At 40.5% G+C, this 21,427-nt stretch overlaps 1 protein-coding gene across 1 annotated transcript in view; it reads left to right on the plus strand.

Annotated features, from left to right (window-relative positions):
- The window catches only part of TSPAN13 (tetraspanin 13), a 32,196-nt gene extending 11,062 nt beyond the window's left edge, over positions 1–21,134 (plus strand). Inside the window, exons 2-6 of the mRNA XM_037056268.1 lie at positions 12,583–12,750; positions 13,392–13,472; positions 14,123–14,236; positions 15,498–15,611; positions 20,070–21,134. Coding sequence (XP_036912163.1) covers positions 12,583–12,750; positions 13,392–13,472; positions 14,123–14,236; positions 15,498–15,611; positions 20,070–20,144 — 552 coding nt within the window. The 3' untranslated portion in view covers positions 20,145–21,134. The remainder of the gene's footprint in view (positions 1–12,582; positions 12,751–13,391; positions 13,473–14,122; positions 14,237–15,497; positions 15,612–20,069) is intronic.
- Positions 21,135–21,427: the final 293 nt, after the last annotated feature.

The raw sequence follows: 21,427 nt of genomic DNA on the forward strand, positions 1-21,427 counted from the left end.
CTGGTTTGTCACCTATGCAGTGGAGGGAATCAATTAGGATCACTGGCCCAAGCTTTGTGCCTTGCTGGTCTGCCCTCTCATGAGCCTTGACTGAGAACTCTCTTTCTTTACTTTCATCAGAATCTATAACCTTGCTCTGACGTGATTATAGTTTTTGTACCCTCTCTTTTAAAACTTGTTTTTATAGTTCACTTTTCTTTGTTTTACAGAGAAAACAGGAAAGGTCGGCTCTTCCTGCTCAAAAAAACATTGCTATCAACTAGTTAACAGATCCATAATCTGTTTTTATCGGCATTCAGTATGAAAGGAAGGAAACTATTTGTCATAGGTCTAAATTTATTTTCCATTACAATTGTCTCATAAGGAAACTGTTGTTACTGTTAAACAAAAGATTCTTGCAGTTTCTTTGTCTACCAAGTTCTAGTGACAAACAGAAGCTTTTAAATTATACAGTCGGAATTAATTTTATTGGAATTAATGATGTTTAGATCACTAGTTTGGGAGACTTCATTATAACCCAATTCTCTTGAAGATTACAAACCAACCATAACATATAATTAACACTACTCAGAAATAGTATCATTATTAGCTTTAAAAGTTTTCCTTTATGGTAAAAGCTAAAGAGACACTGATAATTAAATCTACTTGCAGGCACATCATAAACCTTCAGGTTTTACTTTTAATTTAAAAAGTGAATTATGACTACTTGGAGGATTTTTGCCTAACATATTTGGGGGGGGCTTATCAGAAAATTATTAATTCAAATAAGTTTATGTTTGGACAGTTTCAGTGTTGTGCTCATACATTCAAAATTTGTTTTTGATTGGACATTTAGATCTTTCTTCTCTCTCACCGTACAAAGGAGAATGTATTTGCATGTGTGTGCATGCTTGGGAATTGGGTATGAGAAGGGGGTGGATGGGTAGCATCTTGTTCCACATGTAAAAGCACCCAAGTGTGATAGACCTTGAGCTTTGCTTACTATCATAAACAAGTGGAGATTCAACAAATCGCTGCCTGCCGACTGCAGGGGTATGTCACTTTCGTTTGAAAGCCTTTCTTTTTCCTAAGTGGAGCAACTTATCGGAGAGAATGTGGACAGTACTTGAAGATGCACGGATAGGAATCAGTGTGAAATATTTGAGAGACCAAGGAAGTGTAGCAGCGTTTGGGGAGTAGTGAAAACAAAGTGGAGGAGGAACGCTGGGCCCGCATACAGAGGGACGCAAAGCAGAAGAATTCAGAACTGGTGCCCTAGCAAGAGAAGGGCTATTACTGCGTGTTCATGGCTGGTTTCAATCAGAAAATGTTTCGTGTGCACAGAGAATAATGTGGTAGACTCTTGTGAACACTACGGCCTGCTTTCACAGATGCCAGTGTTGGGCCACATCTCTTTTTTAAGAAGTTAAGTGTTACATTTAAGGTGCACTGTCCTTCCCGTTTCCCATTTTTCCTCTCTCAAAGGTAGTCACCATCCCAAAATCAATGTCTGTTGATTTCTTTGCATATTTACATATTTATGACAATTTGATCTAGTAATCAACCACAAAGAATATATTGTATTGTTTTTGTGTGTTTAAAAATTATATATAATCAATATTATACAATTTGTTTCATTTCTTTGATGTTTGAAATGATCAACTTAGTAGAAATGGGTCAAAATCATTTGTATTCTACTGTGTGATCACACCAGAGTTTATGAATTCCCTAGCCAGGGTGTTTGAGGTTTTCAGTTTTTGCTATTTCAAACAAGGCTGTCGAAATCCTGAGATGTGTCTCTTTGGGGATGTGGTGTTCCTTTTGGGCATTAACCTAGAAGCAGAATTGCCTGTTTAATAAGGGATGCATGTCTTTAATTTTGATAGGTGCTGCCAAATTGTTCGTAAAGTGGCTTCACCAGTTTACCCTTCTAGTAGAATGTGAGGTTTAGATTCTGCACATCCTGGAGTCCTCAGGCTTAATTTTTGCTGGTCACATAATACATGTGACATGGTATCTCATTATTCTAAAATTTGCCTTAACATCTGTCATGTGTTGAGTGGTATTTTGGATTCTATTTCTGTGAATTGCCTCTTAAATGAACTCTGACCACTTGTTAGTGTGCTTTTTGTCTTTTAAAATTGATTTATAGGCATTCTTTCATATATGTGTGTGCTGAGAATATAGTCCTAGGCCTAGCCTATGTTTGTCTGGTGTTTGTTATTGTAGAGAACTTGAAATTTTTAATGTGAGGTGTGGTATGTAGGTAAGAACAAAGAATCTGCAGCCAGGCAGCCTGGGTCTGCATCCCAGTTCTGAGCCTTCCCTGCTGTGTAACCTTGGGCAAGTTATTTCACATCTTGGCATACAAGTTTCCCATCTGAAAAATGGCGGCTATCTTACTCCCTACTTCTTGTAGTGAAGATTAGTTCATAAATGTAAGGCACTTAGAATACTTCCATGTAGCAAATGCAAAACTAGTATTATACATGCTTTTTTTTTTTGGCTTCTTGTTAAAGAAATTCTGGGACAGACTTAGTCATGTGGCTCTAGGATGGGAGGAATTTTTGTCTCGCACGCCCAACCAGGGCAGAGCCTTCCCTTCACATGGCCAGATCGTGGTCTGTTTGGGCCTGATAAACTCTGCTGGCCTCACCCTGACAACTCCCTGAGACCTCATCCCACCACAGTAGCGTGTGAGCACCCAGCCAGTGGCAGCTAGACTTGGTACACCCTGGGACATTTGCTGAGTGATCTCGGACCCAGCACTGGCACTGGGTTTGAGCCCATATTGTTCTGGTGAACACCCCTCGCCCCTACCCGGTGACTCACTGAGAACCTATCTCATGCAGCTCAAGTATTGCCAGAGGTTCTTGTAGTGCCTGATTCTAATAGGCAGCTGTTGGATGGAGGCAGGCAGAGGCTGATCTCAGCGTTCCTTGGGACTTTTGCTGTCCTGTCCCTAGGCCCAGTGCTGGTAAAAGCCAGCCTGGGTGCACAGCATGGTCCTTCCTGCACACCTGGGCCCAGCAGAGGTGGCCACAAACCGTGGATCACTTTGTAGCTCCAAACAAGTTGCCCAGGACCAGCCATGGGCAGTACCAGAGCCCCTCCCAAGAGGCCTTAGAACCAACACATCCAGGGGCCAGCTTCAGACAACATCAGAGCAGGATCCAGTCAGCTTCACGAGGAGCATATCTAAAGGGAGATTTCATGCTGGCACCAGACCCTGTGGAGGCAAATTCCACCCTGAGTGGTCAGCACTCGCACAGCCGCTCACACACTAGTCGGAGTTGATTCTTGAAGTCAGCCAGCCTGAGGGTCTGCCCCGCCCACAAATGAGTCAGTCTCAATTGAGATTCATGTCCAACAGGAGGGCCCCCATAACCTACACTGGGGTCATTCCTGGAGCAACTAGTACAGGTAATCAAGGAGAATGTGCCATGGGGTCCCACAGGACACCTACTACATAAGGCCACACCACGAAGACTGGGAATCATAACAGATTTACATAGAAGCAGACACAAAGAGGCAGCAAAGTGGAGGAGATAAGGAAACATGCCCCAAATGAAAGAACAGGAGAAATCACCAGAAAAAAGAGCTAAATGAAATGGAGGCAAGCAGTGTTTCAGATATGGACTTCAAAACAGTGTTTATAAGGAATGCTTTAAAAACTTAATGAGAATGACAAGGAACTCAGAACTACAAAAACATGAAAAAGGACATAAGAACCATAAATAAAAGAACCAGTCAGAAATGAAGTATACAATGTTGGAAATGAAGAATAATACACTAGATGGAATAAACAGTGTGTTGGATGAAGCAGAGGATTGAGCCAGCAATTTGCAAGACAAGGTGGTAGAACATACCCAATCATAGCAGCAAAAAGAAAAAAGAATTTTAAAAATGTGCTTAGTTTAAGGGTCCTTTGGGACAACATGAAGTGAATCTACATCCGCATCATAGGGACAGCAAAAGGAAAAGAGAGGCAAGCTTGGTCAACAACCTATTTGGAGAGAATAAAGACTGAAAACTTCCCTAATATGGTGAAGGAAAAAGACACACAGGTCCAGGAAACAAAGAGTCTCAAACAAGATGAGCTTCAAGAGGCCCATACCAAGACTAATCATAACTGCAATGGCAAATCTTAAAGACAAAGAGAGAATCTTAAAAGCTGCAAGAGAAAGACAGTTACCTACAAAGGTGCTCCCATAAGACTGTCAGCTGATTTTTCAACAGAAACATTTCAGGCATGAAATATTCAAAGTGGTGAAAAGCAAGGACCTACAACCAAGGCTACTTTACACAGCAAGGCTAGCATTTAAAATTGAAGGAGAAATAGAGCTTCCCAGAGAAGAAAAAGCTAGAGGAATTTGTTACCACCAAACCAGTTAAAGGGCCTCCATTAAGAAGGATGAAAAAAATAAAAAAACAGAGTAATACAGTTAAAAGACTAAAATGACAAATAATACCTATCAATATCACTTTAAGTAGCTTAAATGTTCCAATCAAAACACATAGAGTAATTGAATGATTGATCAAATGTGTCAGACCTGGTTTGTGACATTTCATGCTGGAGATTTCTTGCTGGGTGATGCTCCATGGTAGGGTAGACCAGTTGAAGTTGACAGTAATGAAATCAGAATATTAATTGAGAACAATCAATGTAATACTACAGGAGATACATACTCAAAATATCCAAGTCAATAAAGTTATTGGTGAAAATAAAAATATATAGTTTTTTAAAAGATTTTATTTATCTTTAGAGGGAAGGGAAGGAGAGAGGGAGAGAAACATCAATGTATGGTTGCCTCTGTGAATTCCCTGCTGAGAACTGGCCTGCAACCTGGGCATGTGCCCTGTCTGGGAATCGAACCACAATCCTTTGGTTCCCAGGCCCGCGCTCAATCCACCAAGCTACACCAGCCAGGGCTTGTTTTTTTTTTTTTAAATGGAAAAAACTACATGGACTTTTTGGCCAACCCAGTAAAAAACAATCACAAGAGAAGAACTGAAAACACATGAAGACATGGAGGCTAAATAACATGTTAATAAACAATGAATGTGTTAACAATGAGATCAAGGAAGAAATCAAAAGATACCTTGAAACAGGTGAAAATGGGAACACAACCACCCCAAATCTATGGGACACAGTGAAAGCAGTCCCTGGAAGGAAATTCATAGCATTACATGCCCAGCTCAAGAAACAGAAAAATGTCTGCCCTGGTCAAGTGGCTCAGTTGGTTTGGAGCATCAGCCTGTACACCAAAATGTTGTGGGTCCAATTCCTGGTCAGGGCACATGCCTAGGTTGTGGGTTCAATCCCCAGTCAGGGCATAGACTGGGAGGCAACTGATTGATGTTTCTCTCTTACATAGATGTTTCTCTCTTTCTCTTTCTCTTCCTCATTGACTTGGTGTGGTGAACACACAATATAATATATGGATGATCTATGATAGAATTGTACCCTGAAACCTTTACATTTTTATTAATCAGTGTCACCCAAATTCAATAAAAGAAAAGAAAGAAATTGCTCTTCTTTCTATGGACAATAGCTTAGAACTTGCTTGCTTGTTTTTACTGTCATTGTAAAAAAGAAAAAAAATTCTTATTTAAGCACCAAGGACATTTTTCTGTATGTTTTTTTCCTAAATGTTGAAATTTTGCTTTTTAAATCTGGGCTTTAAATTTGTGGTGTGAGGTAGCAGCTGCGACTAATCTCTTTGAAAATGCTGCGGCAGTTGCTGTGGGGGTATTAATTAAAGCCCCCCCGTTTCCCCACTGGTTTGGAATTCCACCTCTCTCCCAGCCTCCCGTGTTGGCTTCTTCAGATCTGCGTCAGTTCCTCAGTTTTAATTACCGAAACATTAAAATAAGTGCTGATACTGATTCGGATGATTTTTAACTTCTTTAGTTCTTTTAGTTTTATTCATGTATTACTAGTTTTAAAAATTAAATATGGCCAAAAGATGTAGAGTCAGGTTTGGGTTTGGCAGAATATGGTGAAAACTACAGCGAAGAGAATGGGGGCCATTTGCTGGGGGCGGTGTATCTGAGCTGAGAAAAAGTGCCGCGAAGAACACATCCTTCTTAATCTTAAAAATGTGTGTACCTCTTTGGTGGCATCTCTTCTTCCATGCAAATTAATGGATCATTGTATAAAATTTTACCAAAACCCTATTGATACTTTGACTAGAAACTGAAGTTGCAAGGCCAAATGGGAAATGAATTGGTGCTTTATTATTATGAGAGTTCCTGCCCAGGAACATAGTATACCGTTTCATTAATTTAGGTCTTTTTCATGTTCTTAAATTACTTGCACAGTTTTCTTCCTGAAGCTCTTGTGATACTTCTGTTAGATTTAGTTATATGTACCTTATATTTGGGGGCCTATTGCAAATTGCATCCTTAAAAATGCATTAAAATTGTTTCAGTGCATCACTCTGCTGTTGATTTTGCATATTGACCCTTTTCTAGCAAATTTTCTGGTTCTTACCAGTGTTAATAATATTTGCATTTTCTTGGATTTCTTACATAGATCCCCCTATTAATTTGCATGACGACAATTTGGTTCTCCCCTCAGCTTTGTTTTGTGCTCGCCCTTACTCATTTGTCTGAGACCTCCACCGCAATGCAGACAGAAATGCTGATAAGCTGGCTGGCTCCCTTGTCTCACTCCTGAATTTTGAAAGAAATGTTTCTCAGGTTTCATTATTAAGGATGGTGTTTGTTTTGGGTTTTTGATAGCCATCATTCATCAGTTAAGGAAATTTGGGGGGATTTACCGTTTTTCTTTCCCCTTAAAAATTAATTTTGCTGAAGGCCTGTCAATTTTTTCTTTTTCAGTGAAGCTTTATCCTTCATATTGCATGTTTCTCTTCTTTCCATTTTCATTGGATTTACTCTGTTAGGCTCTTTTTCAGGTCTGCATTTTTAAATATAGGTTTTTTTCCCCACGTTGTTTTTATTCCTTTTACCTTCCTAGTAAGTTCAATGTTAGTCTCATTTATTTGGTTTTATTACCTCAAGTTCTTGGGAATGCTAATTGTTTTGCGTCTCTGTCATGATAGATTTTTTTTCTTACGTGTTTTGCGATTTTTGATTGACAACCAGTTTTCTCTTTTCCTTTGGGAATGGCATCAGGACTAGGATTCAGAAATGCTCTTTCTGAGTCATTTTGAGTATTTCTGTGTGTTTTTCTCGTCTGGCTTCCTCATGGCCTGCAACCAGCTGCTATGTAAATTGCTTGGTTTGCAGAATGCTGCGTGCCTGGGTAGTATACATTTAGACTCCAGACATGGGCATGGTGGCCTTGACGTTTCTCACTGTAGGCTTTCCGAAGAGACTCAGAAACCTCTGCTGGCTTCCTGAGTGTAGTGGTGCAGTTTTCCCATAATCCTCGACACCAAAATCCCAGCTTTCTGGAGGTCCTAGCCACAGAGGCATCTTAGTTCCACTTCCCAATTCTGTCGGATTAAAACTCAAGTCCTTCCCCTTGAAGGGTCAGTTCTGGTCCAGAAATGCTTTCCCACCCTCTCTTGGGCCGCCGCAGCTCCAGTTACCTGCTTTTAGTTCCGACTTTCAGTTCTCCCTTCCTTTCTGGTCCGTGGGAATTACCTGTAGTTTTTCTTTGCTCAGCTGTGTATTTAAATGTTACAATGGTGTTCAATGTTTTAATGTATTTGTAGCAGGAAGGATTCTATGTAACTCAGTTGCCCATGTGCCCAGAACCTTCTATGGCCGGCTGAATAATACCCGTCTGCCCACAATGCTGTATGTCCCAATCCTTAGAACTTATGCATTTATTACTTCACATAGCAAGAGAGACTTTGCAGATATGATTAAATTAAGCATCTTGTGCTAGAATGATTATTCTGGATTATCTGGGGGAGACCCATATAATCCCAAACATCCTTATAAGGGTCATGCAGGAGAGTTTATGCAGAGAAAGATGTGCTTAGAGAAGCAAGTTGTAGTCTGAGAGATTTGAAGATGCTACACTGCTGGCTTTGGACATGGAATAGGGGTGGCAGGCCAAGGCCCGCAAATGGCTGCTAGAAGCCACAAAAACACAAAGCAATGGATCCTCCCTTGGAGCTTCCAGAAGGAATGCAGCCTTACGGACACCGTGATTTCCGCTTAATGAGACCCGTGTTCCATGTTGGACTCTGGCCTCCAGATTTGTGAGAGAATTTGGGTTGTCTTAAGCCACTAAGCTTGTGGTAACTTGTTAAAGCAACAACAGGAAACTGGTAACGTCTTCCCTGTGTTTGGAGGAGGGGTGCCTGGTATCCGTGAAAATTGTAGTAGAGACACAGCAGAGTGACCTCGATGAGGAATACATACTCTTGACCGAGAGGTATAGAAGGGTATGGCCTCTTTCTTTTCCTACCTAGAACAAAAATCATAACAGAAACATTTATAAATGTTCTAGTAGTATTTTCAATAATAGCCCAGCCTGAGACCTGAAACTTCTCATAGAAGGAATGAAGTGCCCCCAACCCCCACCTTTTATTAGTAGACATTTTTCAAAGGGGAAAAGATTCTCGTTGTGAGTGAGCCTGTAAGTTGGTAGGTGCGGGAGCAGAGAACAGTGTTCTCGTGCTGCTGAAATGCTGCTCGTGTAAATGAAGGATTCGTTTTGCTAAGAGGAGCTGACAGGATCCCCAAGTGCTTCACTCCAGCTCCATGTAGGGGTGCCGTTGGTGGTAAAACGTTAATACCAGGCAGCTTCCCATGACAGCCAGAGGTTCCCGACCTGTCTGACTCCAGATGTGCGAATTGTTCTGTATTGGTTTCCTAGGGCTGCGGTGACAACCTACCACAAATGCGGTGGCTTAGAAACAACAGACATTTATTCTCACAGTTCAGAAGACCAGAAGTTCAAAATCAAGGTGGCAACGGGGTTGCAGCCCCCTTGGAAGGCCCTGGGGGAGAATCCGTTCCTGCCTCTTCTACCTTCTGGTGGCTGCCGGCATTCCTTGGCTGGTGGCCACATCGGCCTCTGCCAGCTTTACATTGCCTCTCTCCTCTGTGCGTCTCTCTACTCTCCTTCTGCCTCTCTGGGTTAGGGTACTTGTGATAACTTGTCCTTTTTCTTAGCCTACTACTTGCTCCTTTCTTGCATTTTTTTCAGTCTTTGGCCTATTTTAGTTACCTGCATATTTTGGAACATTGCTCTGTGCTCTGACCCACCTTTAGAAGGTCCCTGACATAGCAGTTGTTTGTAGGGACTTTGAAGTTCTCGTTCTCTCTGCACCGACATGTAGATCACGAGTCAGCAGACTACAGCCCACTGGCTGCATCCACTCCACTGCATATCACTGAAGAGCCTGCCCACTGAGAATGGTTTTACATTTTTAAATGATTGGGGGTGAAAATCAAAGGAAGAATATTTTTGTTACACGTTTAAATTTCATGTCTTTAAGTGAAGGGTTACTGGAACTCTGCCCTGCTCATTCTAGTGCACGTTTTCTGTTGCTGCTTTCCTGTCACCATTGAGTAGTTGTGGCAGAGGCCGTGGGATCCGCAAGGCCAGATGGGGACTCCCTGGCCCTTTACGGAGAAAGCTTCCGACCTTTGTTCTAGTCAGGATATCTAGTCTTTGGCTTTAGTGCATAGTGGATACCAACCATTTGTTGATGGATATTTAACTCATGCTAAGAATTTCATTATCTACTAAGGATTTGTTATGAGTCCCAAAAGGATTCTTTAAAGCTATAGGGTTAGAAGAATTTTATGCATCATATTATCACGTTTCAGAACTTTTTGGCTCTAAGACTCAAATAAAGCAATATAGTCCTGCCCCTGAATTTAACTGAATTAATAAACAGAGGTCATATCCAGGGCATGAAGCTGGCATGTGTGTTGGTTAATGTCATTGTCAACCTGGCTAGGATGTGATGGTCAGGTGTTTGTTTAAACACTAGTCTAAATGTTGCTGTGAGGGTCTTTTTTAAGATGTGGTTAACATTTATATTGAATTGACTTTAAGTAAAGCAATTAGCCTCTATACTGTGGTCCTCATCCACAGTATGAAATATGAAAACATCAAGAACAAAGATTGAAGTTTCCTAAGGAGGAAAGAATTCTGTCCAACGACTGTGTAAGAAATCCTAGCTGAACCTCCAGCCTGCCACCGTGCCCTACAAATTTCAGATTTGCTAGTCCCCACAATTGCATGAGCCAAGTCCTTGAACCAAATTGCTCTCTGTCTAAATATATACCCTATTGCTTCTGTTTCCCTGGAGGCCCTGACTGACACTGCAGGGCACTATGACGCATTGGAAGTGCGGTCCGGCTTAGTGTTCGGTGTTCGGCGCCGGCTTAGTGTTCGGCGCCGCAGTGCAGTGAGCATGCTCAGTCCGGCCTCCCTCCTCCTAACTGAGGTGAGAGGCCTGTCCCTGTGGCATCTCATCCTTCTCGCTTCACACCTCCTTCAGGCTTCTGCCTTTACACCTCATGAAAGCAAACACGTTATATTTGGATACCACAGAGTCAGAAATAAGCTCGCTTGTGATGGGGCAGAGAGGACTTTTTCTCAGTCCAAGGTTGTGCGAAGCTGTGAGAAGACTGGGAGGTGATACCAAGGAGAGGCCAGTGGCCCTGCTGATAAGAAGCCAATGAGGAAAAGGGAGGGACTAGGCAAAGTTTTGGGCGGCACAATTTGTGAGTTTTTCCCTCCCCCGTGCCTCTGAAAATAAAAGCTTCCTGGGTGTGCACCCTGCCCTGGAGAACGCCAAGTGCGCATAACTCCATAACTGTTCTGTCCTGCTACGGTGAGTTTCTCTCATTCTCAGGTTTTGCCTCTTTATAATAAACGAATACAAACACAAATAGATGGAGGATTTGTCAATCCTTACTGGTTGGACTTCTATCTCTACATGTGTATGAATTTTTTTTATCCCAAGACATTTGAAATTTGTTTAATAACCCGTGGTTACATGTATACACATTTGAGTATAAAAGATTCACTGGAATGAATTGTGGTTTGTTTTTTATTTTGAAATGAAGCTGTTATTCAGCCTTGAAATGGTGCTAAAAATGTATTTTATGCATTTTGATTTCTCCCAAGAGGGTATTATATTGTCAGCTTGCTCCAGGAAATGGTTGACTTCACTGCATTGAAGATATTATCTCCTTCCTATTTCCCTACCCCAGTCCCTCCCACATACCTGTTTAAGCTGTATTTTCTATCAGCTAATTATAATCACTATAGGGCATGCTATTTTTAAGTGCTATGTTAAAGCAATAATTGTAACTTTGAGTTTTATAGGTAATGACCAATTCTGTCTCTTCACTTGCTTTAGTTTTATAAATATGTACATAAAATTAATGGAATATGAAATAACTTCTTATTCAGAATGCCATTTTTACTCTGAATACCTAAAATCTCGTACACTCTTCATCCTAATCTAATGGTCTCTATCTATACAGCAGGTCCTTGCACAGTGCAGGGGTTGGGGCACTGCCCCTCCGCACAGATGAAAATACATATGTAACTTTTAACCCCCCAAAACTTTTTAAAAATATTTTATTTATTTATATATTATTGGACAGAGGGGACGGGAAGGAGGAATAGAGGGAGAGAAACATCAATGTGTAGTTGCCTCTCACATGCCCCCTACTGAGGACCTGGCCAGGGCATGTGCCCTGACTGGGCATTGAACTGCTGACCTTTTGGTTCACAGACCAGCACTCAATCCACCGAGCCACACCAGCCAAGGCTTAATTCCCCAAAAGTTAACTAGTGACAGCCTACTGTCAACCAGAAGCCTTACTTGAGAACATAAACAATCGATTAACACATATTTTGTATGTTATATGTATTATATACTATATTCTTAGAGTAAGCTAGAGTAAAGAAAATGTTATGAAGAAAATACCAAGGAAGAGAAAATACATTCACAGTACTGTAGGTATGTACTGAGAAAAGTCTGCATGTAAGTGGACTCACAGCTCAAACCTGTGTTGCTGCAGGCTCAAGGGCCAAGTGTATGTGAATTCTGGTGGTGCACATAATGGCACCTGACACATTCTACTTCAGCAGCAACTCCATGGGAAATTTTTTATTGATCCCAATGACCAGGTTCTGTGACAGGTTCTGGGGAGATAAATGAAAGATAGGGGGGAAGGGGTCCTTCGTCTCAAGTTGCCCAGAGAAGGGTAAAATTAATTCAGTTTGTTGGGGACTAGGAAGGCATCACAGAATAAGTTACCATCCAACTGGACTTTGAAGGAAGTGATTTCCACGTGAAGAAACCAGTATGTTAGACCGAGATGTTAGGTTGGAGTCTCAAAGTTTTACGTATGCTGTTATTTCCAAAACTTAAGTAGGACTCAGTTAGACTTAGCATAAACCAGAAGACCTCTGAGGCTCCCTAATAATTATATAGGTTATTGTTAGTTTTTTATAAAGCATGCCTGAGGATTGGTATAATTCGTTAGAACAATGCTGTCTCCTGAGATCTGTGTATTCTAGGGTTGAGTATTAACGGTCATTTGTACAATACTAAGTAGGTGCCTGAAAAATGTTCTTGTTGTTATTTTATCCAAGTGACGCTGGCCCCTCTTTCCCCCCTCCCTTTTTGCTTGCCTTTGCAGTTGGTTAGCCTGTTGCTGATTGGCATCGCGGCATGGGGCATTGGCTTCGGGCTGATTTCCAGCCTCCGGGTGGTCAGCGTGGTCATTGCTGTGGGCATCTTCTTGTTCCTGATCGCCTTGGTGGGGCTGATTGGGGCTATGAAGCACCATCAGGTGTCGCTTTTCTTTGTATCCTTTTCAAAAAGGGATTTTTCTCCCCGTTGAGTTTGTTCTTTTTATTGATTACTTTTTAATAACTATAACTAATTAAAAATTATTATCAGGAAATTATCAGAAACTCCTAGCAAGCCCTGTGTGCACGTGTTCAACATGAGGAAAATTCTTAAGGTGAAGTTATTATGCGTTTACCACACGTTCCCACTCTCTGCACATCATGAAGAATGTCTTTGCAGGTTCAGTGTAGTTCTGTTTATATTTCGTAAGTGCAGTTACATTGAGCTGATTCAATAACCTCTTTGCCCTTTCCAACATGTTAATATTTGGGTGACAGTTTCACAGTGATATGTATGTTCACCTATTCTTATGTCCTAATTTATATATGTAACAATTTTATTTTACTCTCAATGAAATTCTAATATATCAACTTTTAGTTAATTATTTATCATTGTTGTCAATATTTTTCTATCTGAACTTACAGCTACTGTATATTATCAAAATGATAATTATGTGTATTCTTGTTGAATTTTCTCTTAAGTGCCATTTTTTGTGTTTCCCGGGTGAATTCCTTGTAGTGCATTCTAGAGTTGACAGTACCCCTGTTTTATGCTATTTTAAGAGTGTTGAGAAATGCCCTTAACTGTCATTCCCAGTACATGATCATTCTCTTACTTGTATTTATTGTTCAGTTTTCTGTATCGTGCGCTTGTTTAGCCCTGAACCAGGAGCAACAGGTAAGCAAAGACTTTTTCATTCTACTTCCTTATGCCACATAGTATCTGTAGAAAAAAAGGGGGGAGAACAATTGGAATATAAAACAATTGCATCTTAGGCAGAATATCATTTACTCTAGGTAGCTAAAATCTTTTGTTCCTGATTGTATTAATGGGGCTGATTGGAGCCCTAAATTTGTTGCGGTATTTTTGCATCTTTTAAATAGGACTTTGCCTGCACTGGGTAAAAAGTGATAATGCTAACAGATGTTCGGCAGTCTTTCCTCACTATTATGCAATGAAACAGTTACTCTAGAATGTTTTTGGTTCCATTCTAGCAGTTAATCTTTTAAAACCTATTTGTAGAAGCATATGGGTCACAGTCTTGGGGCAATGGAAAATTTTTCTTGTTACACTCAGACAGTTATGCCTTTCAGCCAGGTAGGTGGTGCTTTTAAATTGCATGCAAAATTTAAGACTTTTTATTCTTAGGATAGAAACAGTGCCTTAATTTTTGTTGCACATTGAGGGATAACCCTTTGAAAAGTTTTAATGATCTTATAAAGAGTATTTACTTTAGATACATGCAGGATTAAGAATTGCAGGCTGCCGATTTATACACTTTGTCCAGGGATGGCACATGTAATGTTTATGTGAAATGGATTTCCTAGGGCCAGCTTCTGGAAGTTGGTTGGAACAATACAGCAAGTGCTCGTGATGACATCCAGAGAAATTTAAACTGCTGTGGGTTCCGAAGTTATAACCGAAATGATACCTGTCTGGCTGTAAGTACAAAGTATAAAATATTTTTTTTGGAGATGTATTATATACAAGTGAATAATGATGAACATAGAAGAAGTGGACTTCCTCATGCTCAGTTGTGTTGAGATATCTACTTCTGAGAGTCCTGAATATTCCCAGGTTCTGACAAACATAGATGCTCTCGGTTCTGTGCCCCTAATTCCTTCCCATTCAGTTCCTCCTAGAACAAGTTGTGAAAGAGAAATCCGAGCAGATGAGCATTAGAGATAGATCAGAGGAGGCGTCTACATATATGTTTTGGAACATACTGGGGTAGTAGGTGGTTTGTGCTAAATTGGGCTTCTTAAAGTAGACATTCCCAGGGTGGAGGACATCTGAAACTGGTATTTTTCCTATCTCCCTTCTTCCCCATCACAACTTCTTGCTCTTTCTTTTTGGGAGCTGAGCCAGTAAAGGACCAATGAGAGCCATCCTTTCATCCCAGGCCAGACCTGTGACCCTCCAGGTCGAGGCTGTATCTGCATGAGGATGGACTTGGAGTTTGGCTTTCTTAGGAAGTGCACACATGTTTATATTTGGGGGAAACTCCTCTTACCGCTGCTCTGAGCTCTGAGCTGGATATGTCCTCAGTGAGTTTTCTTTTGTGGGATTATTATTTTCCTGTTGCTATGTAGCGCATTATCACAAATGTAATGGCTTAGAAGAACACCCATTTATTATCTAGTTTTCCAGGGGTCAGGAGTCTGGGTGTGGCTTACCTGGGTCCTCTGCTCAGTGTCTGACCAAAACGAAACCAGGGAGGTGGCTGGAGCTGCAAACTCACCTGAGGCTCGGGGTGCTCTACCAAGCTCGGCCGTCATTGGTAGAATTCACCTCCTGGTGATCATAGGACTGAAGTCTTGTTTCCTTGCTCGGTGTCTCTGCGCTCCCAGAGGCTACTCTCAGGTCCGAACTCTGTAGTCATCTCACACCGTGGTGGCATCAAAGCCAGGGTGATAATGTTCCCATTCTGCTAAGATAGTTTCTAACCCAGGACGCCATAAACATACATGTGACTGCCCATGGCACTCAAAAATCCCAGCCACACACACAAAGGCTGGTTATTCAGGGCCTGGACACAGAGTGGGAATGTTGAGAGCCACCGTAGAATTTTGGACACTCTGAGTAACCAAGGCCTCAGACTGGGTGAGATACTCCAGACATTAATTTTTATGTGGGTGCAGTTGCTCTCCACTCTTTATAAATGTACTTTGAAATAAAAGCTTTTTTCTTTCCTTGATTCAGCGTTGTGTGGAAAGTGGCACCGCGTGCTCGCCGTGTGCTCCAATAATAGGAAAATACGCGGGGGAGGTTTTGAGATTTGTCGGGGGCATTGGCCTCTTCTTCAGTTTTACAGAGGTATGTGCAAATAACTCCGTCTCCTTCCTTTCTCACAGGGGTGCTGTTGTGTATGGCATTTTACCGCAGCTTGTCACTTAGCTTGAAATGGAACAACGGATGTTTTCATTGAAAACTAGTGTTGTGCTAGGAGGAGCCCTGGCTTGAAACCAGAAGGCCTCATAGATCTAGCCTGAATGTCCTGTGGGGCAAAAGGCTTGGTCCTTAAGTTATATAAAATTTAATGAGCCAATGAAATACAGAGGTTGGACTTGGTTACCGCTAGGATCTCTTGTGTTTTTAGAGTTTCATAATAAATTATCATTGTATTTAAGTTGTTAGTATACAGTGTTATATTAGTTATATTGGTTTCAGGTGTACTGTATAGTGATTTCATGTGCTTACACCATACAGGGCAATCACCCCAGTAATTCTAGTAATCATCTGTCTCTAGGCTAACTGCCCAACTGTTCACACTATCACTGACCGTATTTCCCTTCACTTTTTTCACTCATTTTCCTACCTCTCTTTTCGGGTAACTATCCCTTTGGTCTCTGTCTTCTATTCTTTTTTTTTTTTATCCTCACCCAAGGACATGCTTATTGATTTTTTTTTTTTTAGAGAGAGGGGGAAGGAGGAGAGAGAGAGTGGGAGAGAAACACTGATTAGAGGCCTCTCGCACACATCTTGACCAGGGACTCAACCTGCAACCTAGTTGTATGCCCTGACTGGGAATCAAACCTGCAGCCTTTTGATTTACGGGATGACATAAATCATAATTTTAAATTGGATTTTGGAATAGGTAGGACATTCTTATTGTTTAACGTCTGTCTTAATAAATATGTAATACATGTACATATACAGGGTGTGGCAAAGTAGGTTTACTGGTGTATGTGAGAGTTTATTTTTGTATTACTTATTAATGATTGTATTACTTTCCATATGAACACTGCAGACCTACTTTTGTCCCACTCTGTATATAAAGGTCCAATTCAAAAATAGCCATCCAATCCCATCCCTTACTCCCCTTTGTCCCTAGCCTACAACATGCAGGTAACCATGTGGCATTTCTTTTCTATGGAAATTCATATAGAACATCTTACCTATATGACATTTATACTGTATTAATATACTTACTATATTAATACATTTATATATAGTATATGATTCTGTAAGCCAAATCATGTGTATATTATTTGATAATTTTTGAGGAATGCTAATTTCTTCTACTAAACTTTCAATAGCTGTGAACTTCATTGATGGATCAGAGTTGACAGTATGTGTCAAAATGAACATTTTTTTCTTTAACACATAAGTTCTACTGAGAGCGCTTTATTTCATGGAACTAATCATGATAGTCATGATAATTTGATTTTATCAAATTTCGATTCAACCATTAATTATAGATGTTTTCATTTTAAAAAGTATTTCAGTTTGATAGGTAAAAATAGCATTACAATTCTGTCTGTTTGAAAATGTTCTAGTGAATTTGACAATATACTTACGTGTTTTGGCCATTTGCATTTCATGTTTTGTGAATGGCTCACATACTTTTGTCTCGGTAGAGGCCCTTTGGGTCGCCTGTAATAAACCCAAAGGAGGGAACACACAGAAGGGGAATTTAGGATGCGAGTACCAGGCGGGTCTCGGGGCCTGCAGCTGAGGTCAGGACCCAGCTGGGGGTCACAAGGGGTCTGAGAACCCAGGCACACAAGACTGCTCTCCACTCCTTTTGTATTTCCCCCAGTCCCCCCTCTCCTTCTCACGCCTCACTTTACTTGGCTTTTTAAGTTGTGCTTTTAATTTCCTTGGCATTTATTTTTTAGTTTTTTCTTTTTTTTTTATTGTTCGAGCACAGTTGTCTCTATTTCCTCCTTCCATCTTCCCTTCCCCCCCCACCGCCCCATCCATCTTTGGCATTTATTGAATTTTTTAACAACCTTTAAGTAAAATTTATAGAAGATTTTAGTTTTCATGTAGTTAAATTTATTGCTTTTTTTTCCTCTGTGGTTTATCCAGTCAGTTTTTTTGCTTTGAAAGCCCTTCTCATTTTGATTATGTATGTTCAAAAATGATTGAAGAAGAAAATCTAGGTGATACAAACTGTAGTACTTCATGAAGAAGACAGTCTCCTTTTGGAAAACTGCAAAATGGTACAGAAAATTATAAGCTTCTATGGGATAAGAAAGGACAAGGAAGAGAAACGTAGAAAATATGTGACTGGCTGGAGCCACAGAGTCAGCTGGTTTGGGGTGAAAAGGGAAGGAGCTGGCTTGGCTTGGGGCCTGGCCGACTAGTATACCGTGTTTCTGGTCAAGTGGTGCGTTTACAGGGCCGCGGAGGGTATCTGATCAGAAGCCCCTGCGCGGCAGCATTTCTGGGGCAGGTCAGGGAAACGACGCTTGGGTAGGTTGGGGGTGTCAGAGAAGCTTAGCCATTTGACAGTAGGGGGTGTAAGTATCTCAGGATTGTTTAACAACCAGCAGAGCTGAAATGTACATGAAATGTTAGCCAGAGAATGGCAAGGACCAGTAAGTAACACACTGGATTCTCACATAAGACCCCAAACGCAATTAAGAGCACAGACTTCAGATGTGAACCCCAGCTCTCCCTCTTGGGGCCTGTGTGACTGCTCCCCAGTTATTTAACCTCTCCATGCCTCTGTCCCCTCCCTGCTAAGACAAGGGTAATGATAGTACCTGTCATGTAGGGTGTTCAGAGGGCTGTGAATTTGTGAAGCGCGTGAATCAGCCTGTCGCGAGGGACTCCGGGGGCTGCAGTAAATCCGTTTTTGCCCCAGTCACGTAGACTCCACAGCAGGCTCCACTTCCTTCAGTTGGGCTTAGTTTTTTTTGATTCAGTTCACAAACCATAGTTACATAAGCCCTCACATGTTGTAGCTATAAATGTGGCCAGTCGGGAGATACACAGTGACTCAGCAATCGTCTTAGGTAAGTCGAGAAAATTGGGGGCTTCCCATAATTTTCAAGAAGTAGTGTAAGGAACTAATGAGTAGTTCTGAAGTCAAATAAAGTTTGGATTAAAAGTTGGTATAGACCGAAAGTGAAAATATAATTTGAAATTCATTTTGTTCCATTAGAATTGTGCACCTTTTCAAAGACTTTTTTATTATTTTAAGTAAATTAAATTCGAGGTAACAGAAGCAGAATGAACATATTTCTCTTTTTTTTTTGAAAAAAATATATTTAAAGATCTTATTTATTTGTTTTTAGAAAGAGGAAGGGAGGTAGAGAAACATCAATGTGTAGTTGCCTCCCGCATGCCCCGTACTGGGGACCTGGCCCACAGTCCAAGCTGTGACTGGGAATCAAACTGGTGATCCTTTGTTTCGAAGGCCAGTGGTCAACCTACTGAGCCACACCAGCCAGGGTACATATTTCTTAATTTAAAAAAATAATTAATAGGAGGGATAAATGGTGATGGAAGGAGACTTGGGGTGGTGAACACATACACAATATACAGATAAGGTATTATAGAACTGTAGACCTTAAAACTCTCTAATTTCACCTAATAAATTCAATAAAAAATAAGTTACATTGGTTAAGTCCTTAGTGGAATTGGGAGGACATGGCACAATAACAACTTATTTTCTAAAATTATAAGCCACCCAGCCCCATCACCCTGGGAAAGATAGGAATTAAAACATTTTTATGATCTCTGTTAGAAAATTTATTTACTATAGAATTTTTATTATTACCTAATTGTTGCTGAGCCCAGTTTGTTTCTGAATTATCAAAATCTGTGATATTTTAGCTACGCGGACAATTCAGTGTTCGTGTTAGTTTCCTATTGCTGTTGTATCAAATAGATGCAAATGCAGCAGCTTGAAGAAACACACGTCTGTTTCATACTTCTGGAGTCAGAAGCTTAAAATGGAGGCTTCTCCTGCAGGCTCTAGGAGAGAGCGTGTTCCCTTGCCTTTTCTAGCTTCTAGAAGGGCCTGCACCCCTTGGCTTGTGGTCCCTTTCTCCATCTTCAAAGCCAGCACTGTAGCATCTGCTCTCCCCGACTCTGCCTCCAGCTGCTTCTAGAAGTCGTCACATCACCTCTTCTACAGCTGTATCTCTGATTTTATTCTTCCTGTCTCTATCATATAAGGAGCCTTGTGATTATATCACCAAGCCCACAAAGATAACCTCCCAACCCCAGCATCTTTAACTCAGCCACATCTGTAGAGTCCCTGTTTTATGTAAGGTGACGCCCACAGGTTATGGTGATTGTGATCTGGATATCCTTAGAGGGCCATAGTCAGTCTACCATGGTGTTTATAATAATTTTTCTTAGGGCCTCTCTTTTGGGTTACTTCACTATGTTTTAAGAAGCAAAATGTCTTCCTTTTTGAACAAATAATGCTAAGTGCCTCAGAGGTTCCAGTTTATTTTATCGATAAACCGAATGAACAAATACAATGCTTACTTTCTCTTTCTTCTTCTTCTTTTTTTTGCCCTTTCATTCCAGATCCTGGGAGTTTGGCTGACCTACAGATACAGGAACCAGAAGGATCCTCGTGCTAATCCTAGCGCATTCCTTTGATGGGAAAACACGCAGAAAATTTCACATTCTGATCTTGTTCATAGCTAACTTTAGGTTACACTAATTTGCCTGTTCTAAAAAAACAGTATCTGGAAAATTACGTTACTGACAGTGGAATTATATATTTTTACTCTTACGTTTCTCTAAATGTTTTTCTTTTTCCATTGCTGAAAAAAAAACAATAGAAACGTGTGGTCTCCTCTGAACCTCAGTGGTACCTGTAATCTACTGTATTCACAGTGTCTGGCACTGTCCACTGTGGCCTTTCTTAGCATTTTTACCTGCAGAAAAACTTTGTATGGCACTACTATCTTGATCTTATTGTGATTCTAAATCTATATCTCACTGAAATAACTCATTGTATGTGGCACCGTGCTGTATAGATAGTTCCTACGGGAAAAAAGAGTTCAAGTCTATTAAAGCCAGTAAGTTTGAGATTCTAGTATGTTAAGTTCAGAACGGAAAATCCAGTTCCCAACTGTTTTTTCTTTTTAGGAAGTACGTATTATGGTGACATTTAACGCAAAAGTAGTAAGGTAGTTCTAGTGGTCCTTTATGATTACACTAATGTATTCTAGAAGTAGCTCTGTGTTTAGGAAAGCGTGGTCTCGTTTTTTATTTTTACAGGTAAATGCAAAGGAGAACTGGTCTTGGGGTCTGTTGTGTAGCATTTGCTTTCAGCCTTCAGAGTGGAATGAGTCTGAGCAATTCAGAAAGTGTATCTGTGTGATCCTGATGTTCTTTTGTAATAATTTGAAGTCTAAAAGACTGCATTTTAAACAAGTTACTATTAATGCATCGGCCCATGTAGCAAAAAGATATTTGATTATCTTGCAAATTGTTAAGTACCTTTTTTCATGATTTTTTTCTCAGTATTATAACAGCAGCTTGTCAAATCCAAGCATATTTGAATGTGACCTTCCATAATTTGAATTTGAAATAGTATGTGGTTCTGTATATATGTTAAAAAATTAAAGGATGGTAACCTTTCTTTGTGTATGAGTGTTTGAATTAAAAGAAAGTGATTCAAAGACGAGTTGACACATGAATTAAGTGAAATGAAATTCTTTTCTTTTTGTGTTGGGTTCTCTTTGACCTAGAACTGAGTATCGCTACTTTAGTGTGTAACCCAGCTGTAGAAGTGAACTTTCAGAGTGAATATCTACTGGTAGTCACCCCCAAATCCTTTCTTAGGTTTGAGTTTACTGTCTTCTCCATAGTGAGAATTGTTTTTAAAAAAGCAGTTATTCATGTTTATTTGGGGGAAATATGTTCTTTCTTAT

Source organism: Sturnira hondurensis, unplaced genomic scaffold (assembly GCF_014824575.4).
Source record: "Sturnira hondurensis isolate 20B ecotype Veracruz unplaced genomic scaffold, ASM1482457v3 Scaffold0008897, whole genome shotgun sequence".
Taxonomy (NCBI): Eukaryota; Metazoa; Chordata; class Mammalia; order Chiroptera; family Phyllostomidae; genus Sturnira; species Sturnira hondurensis.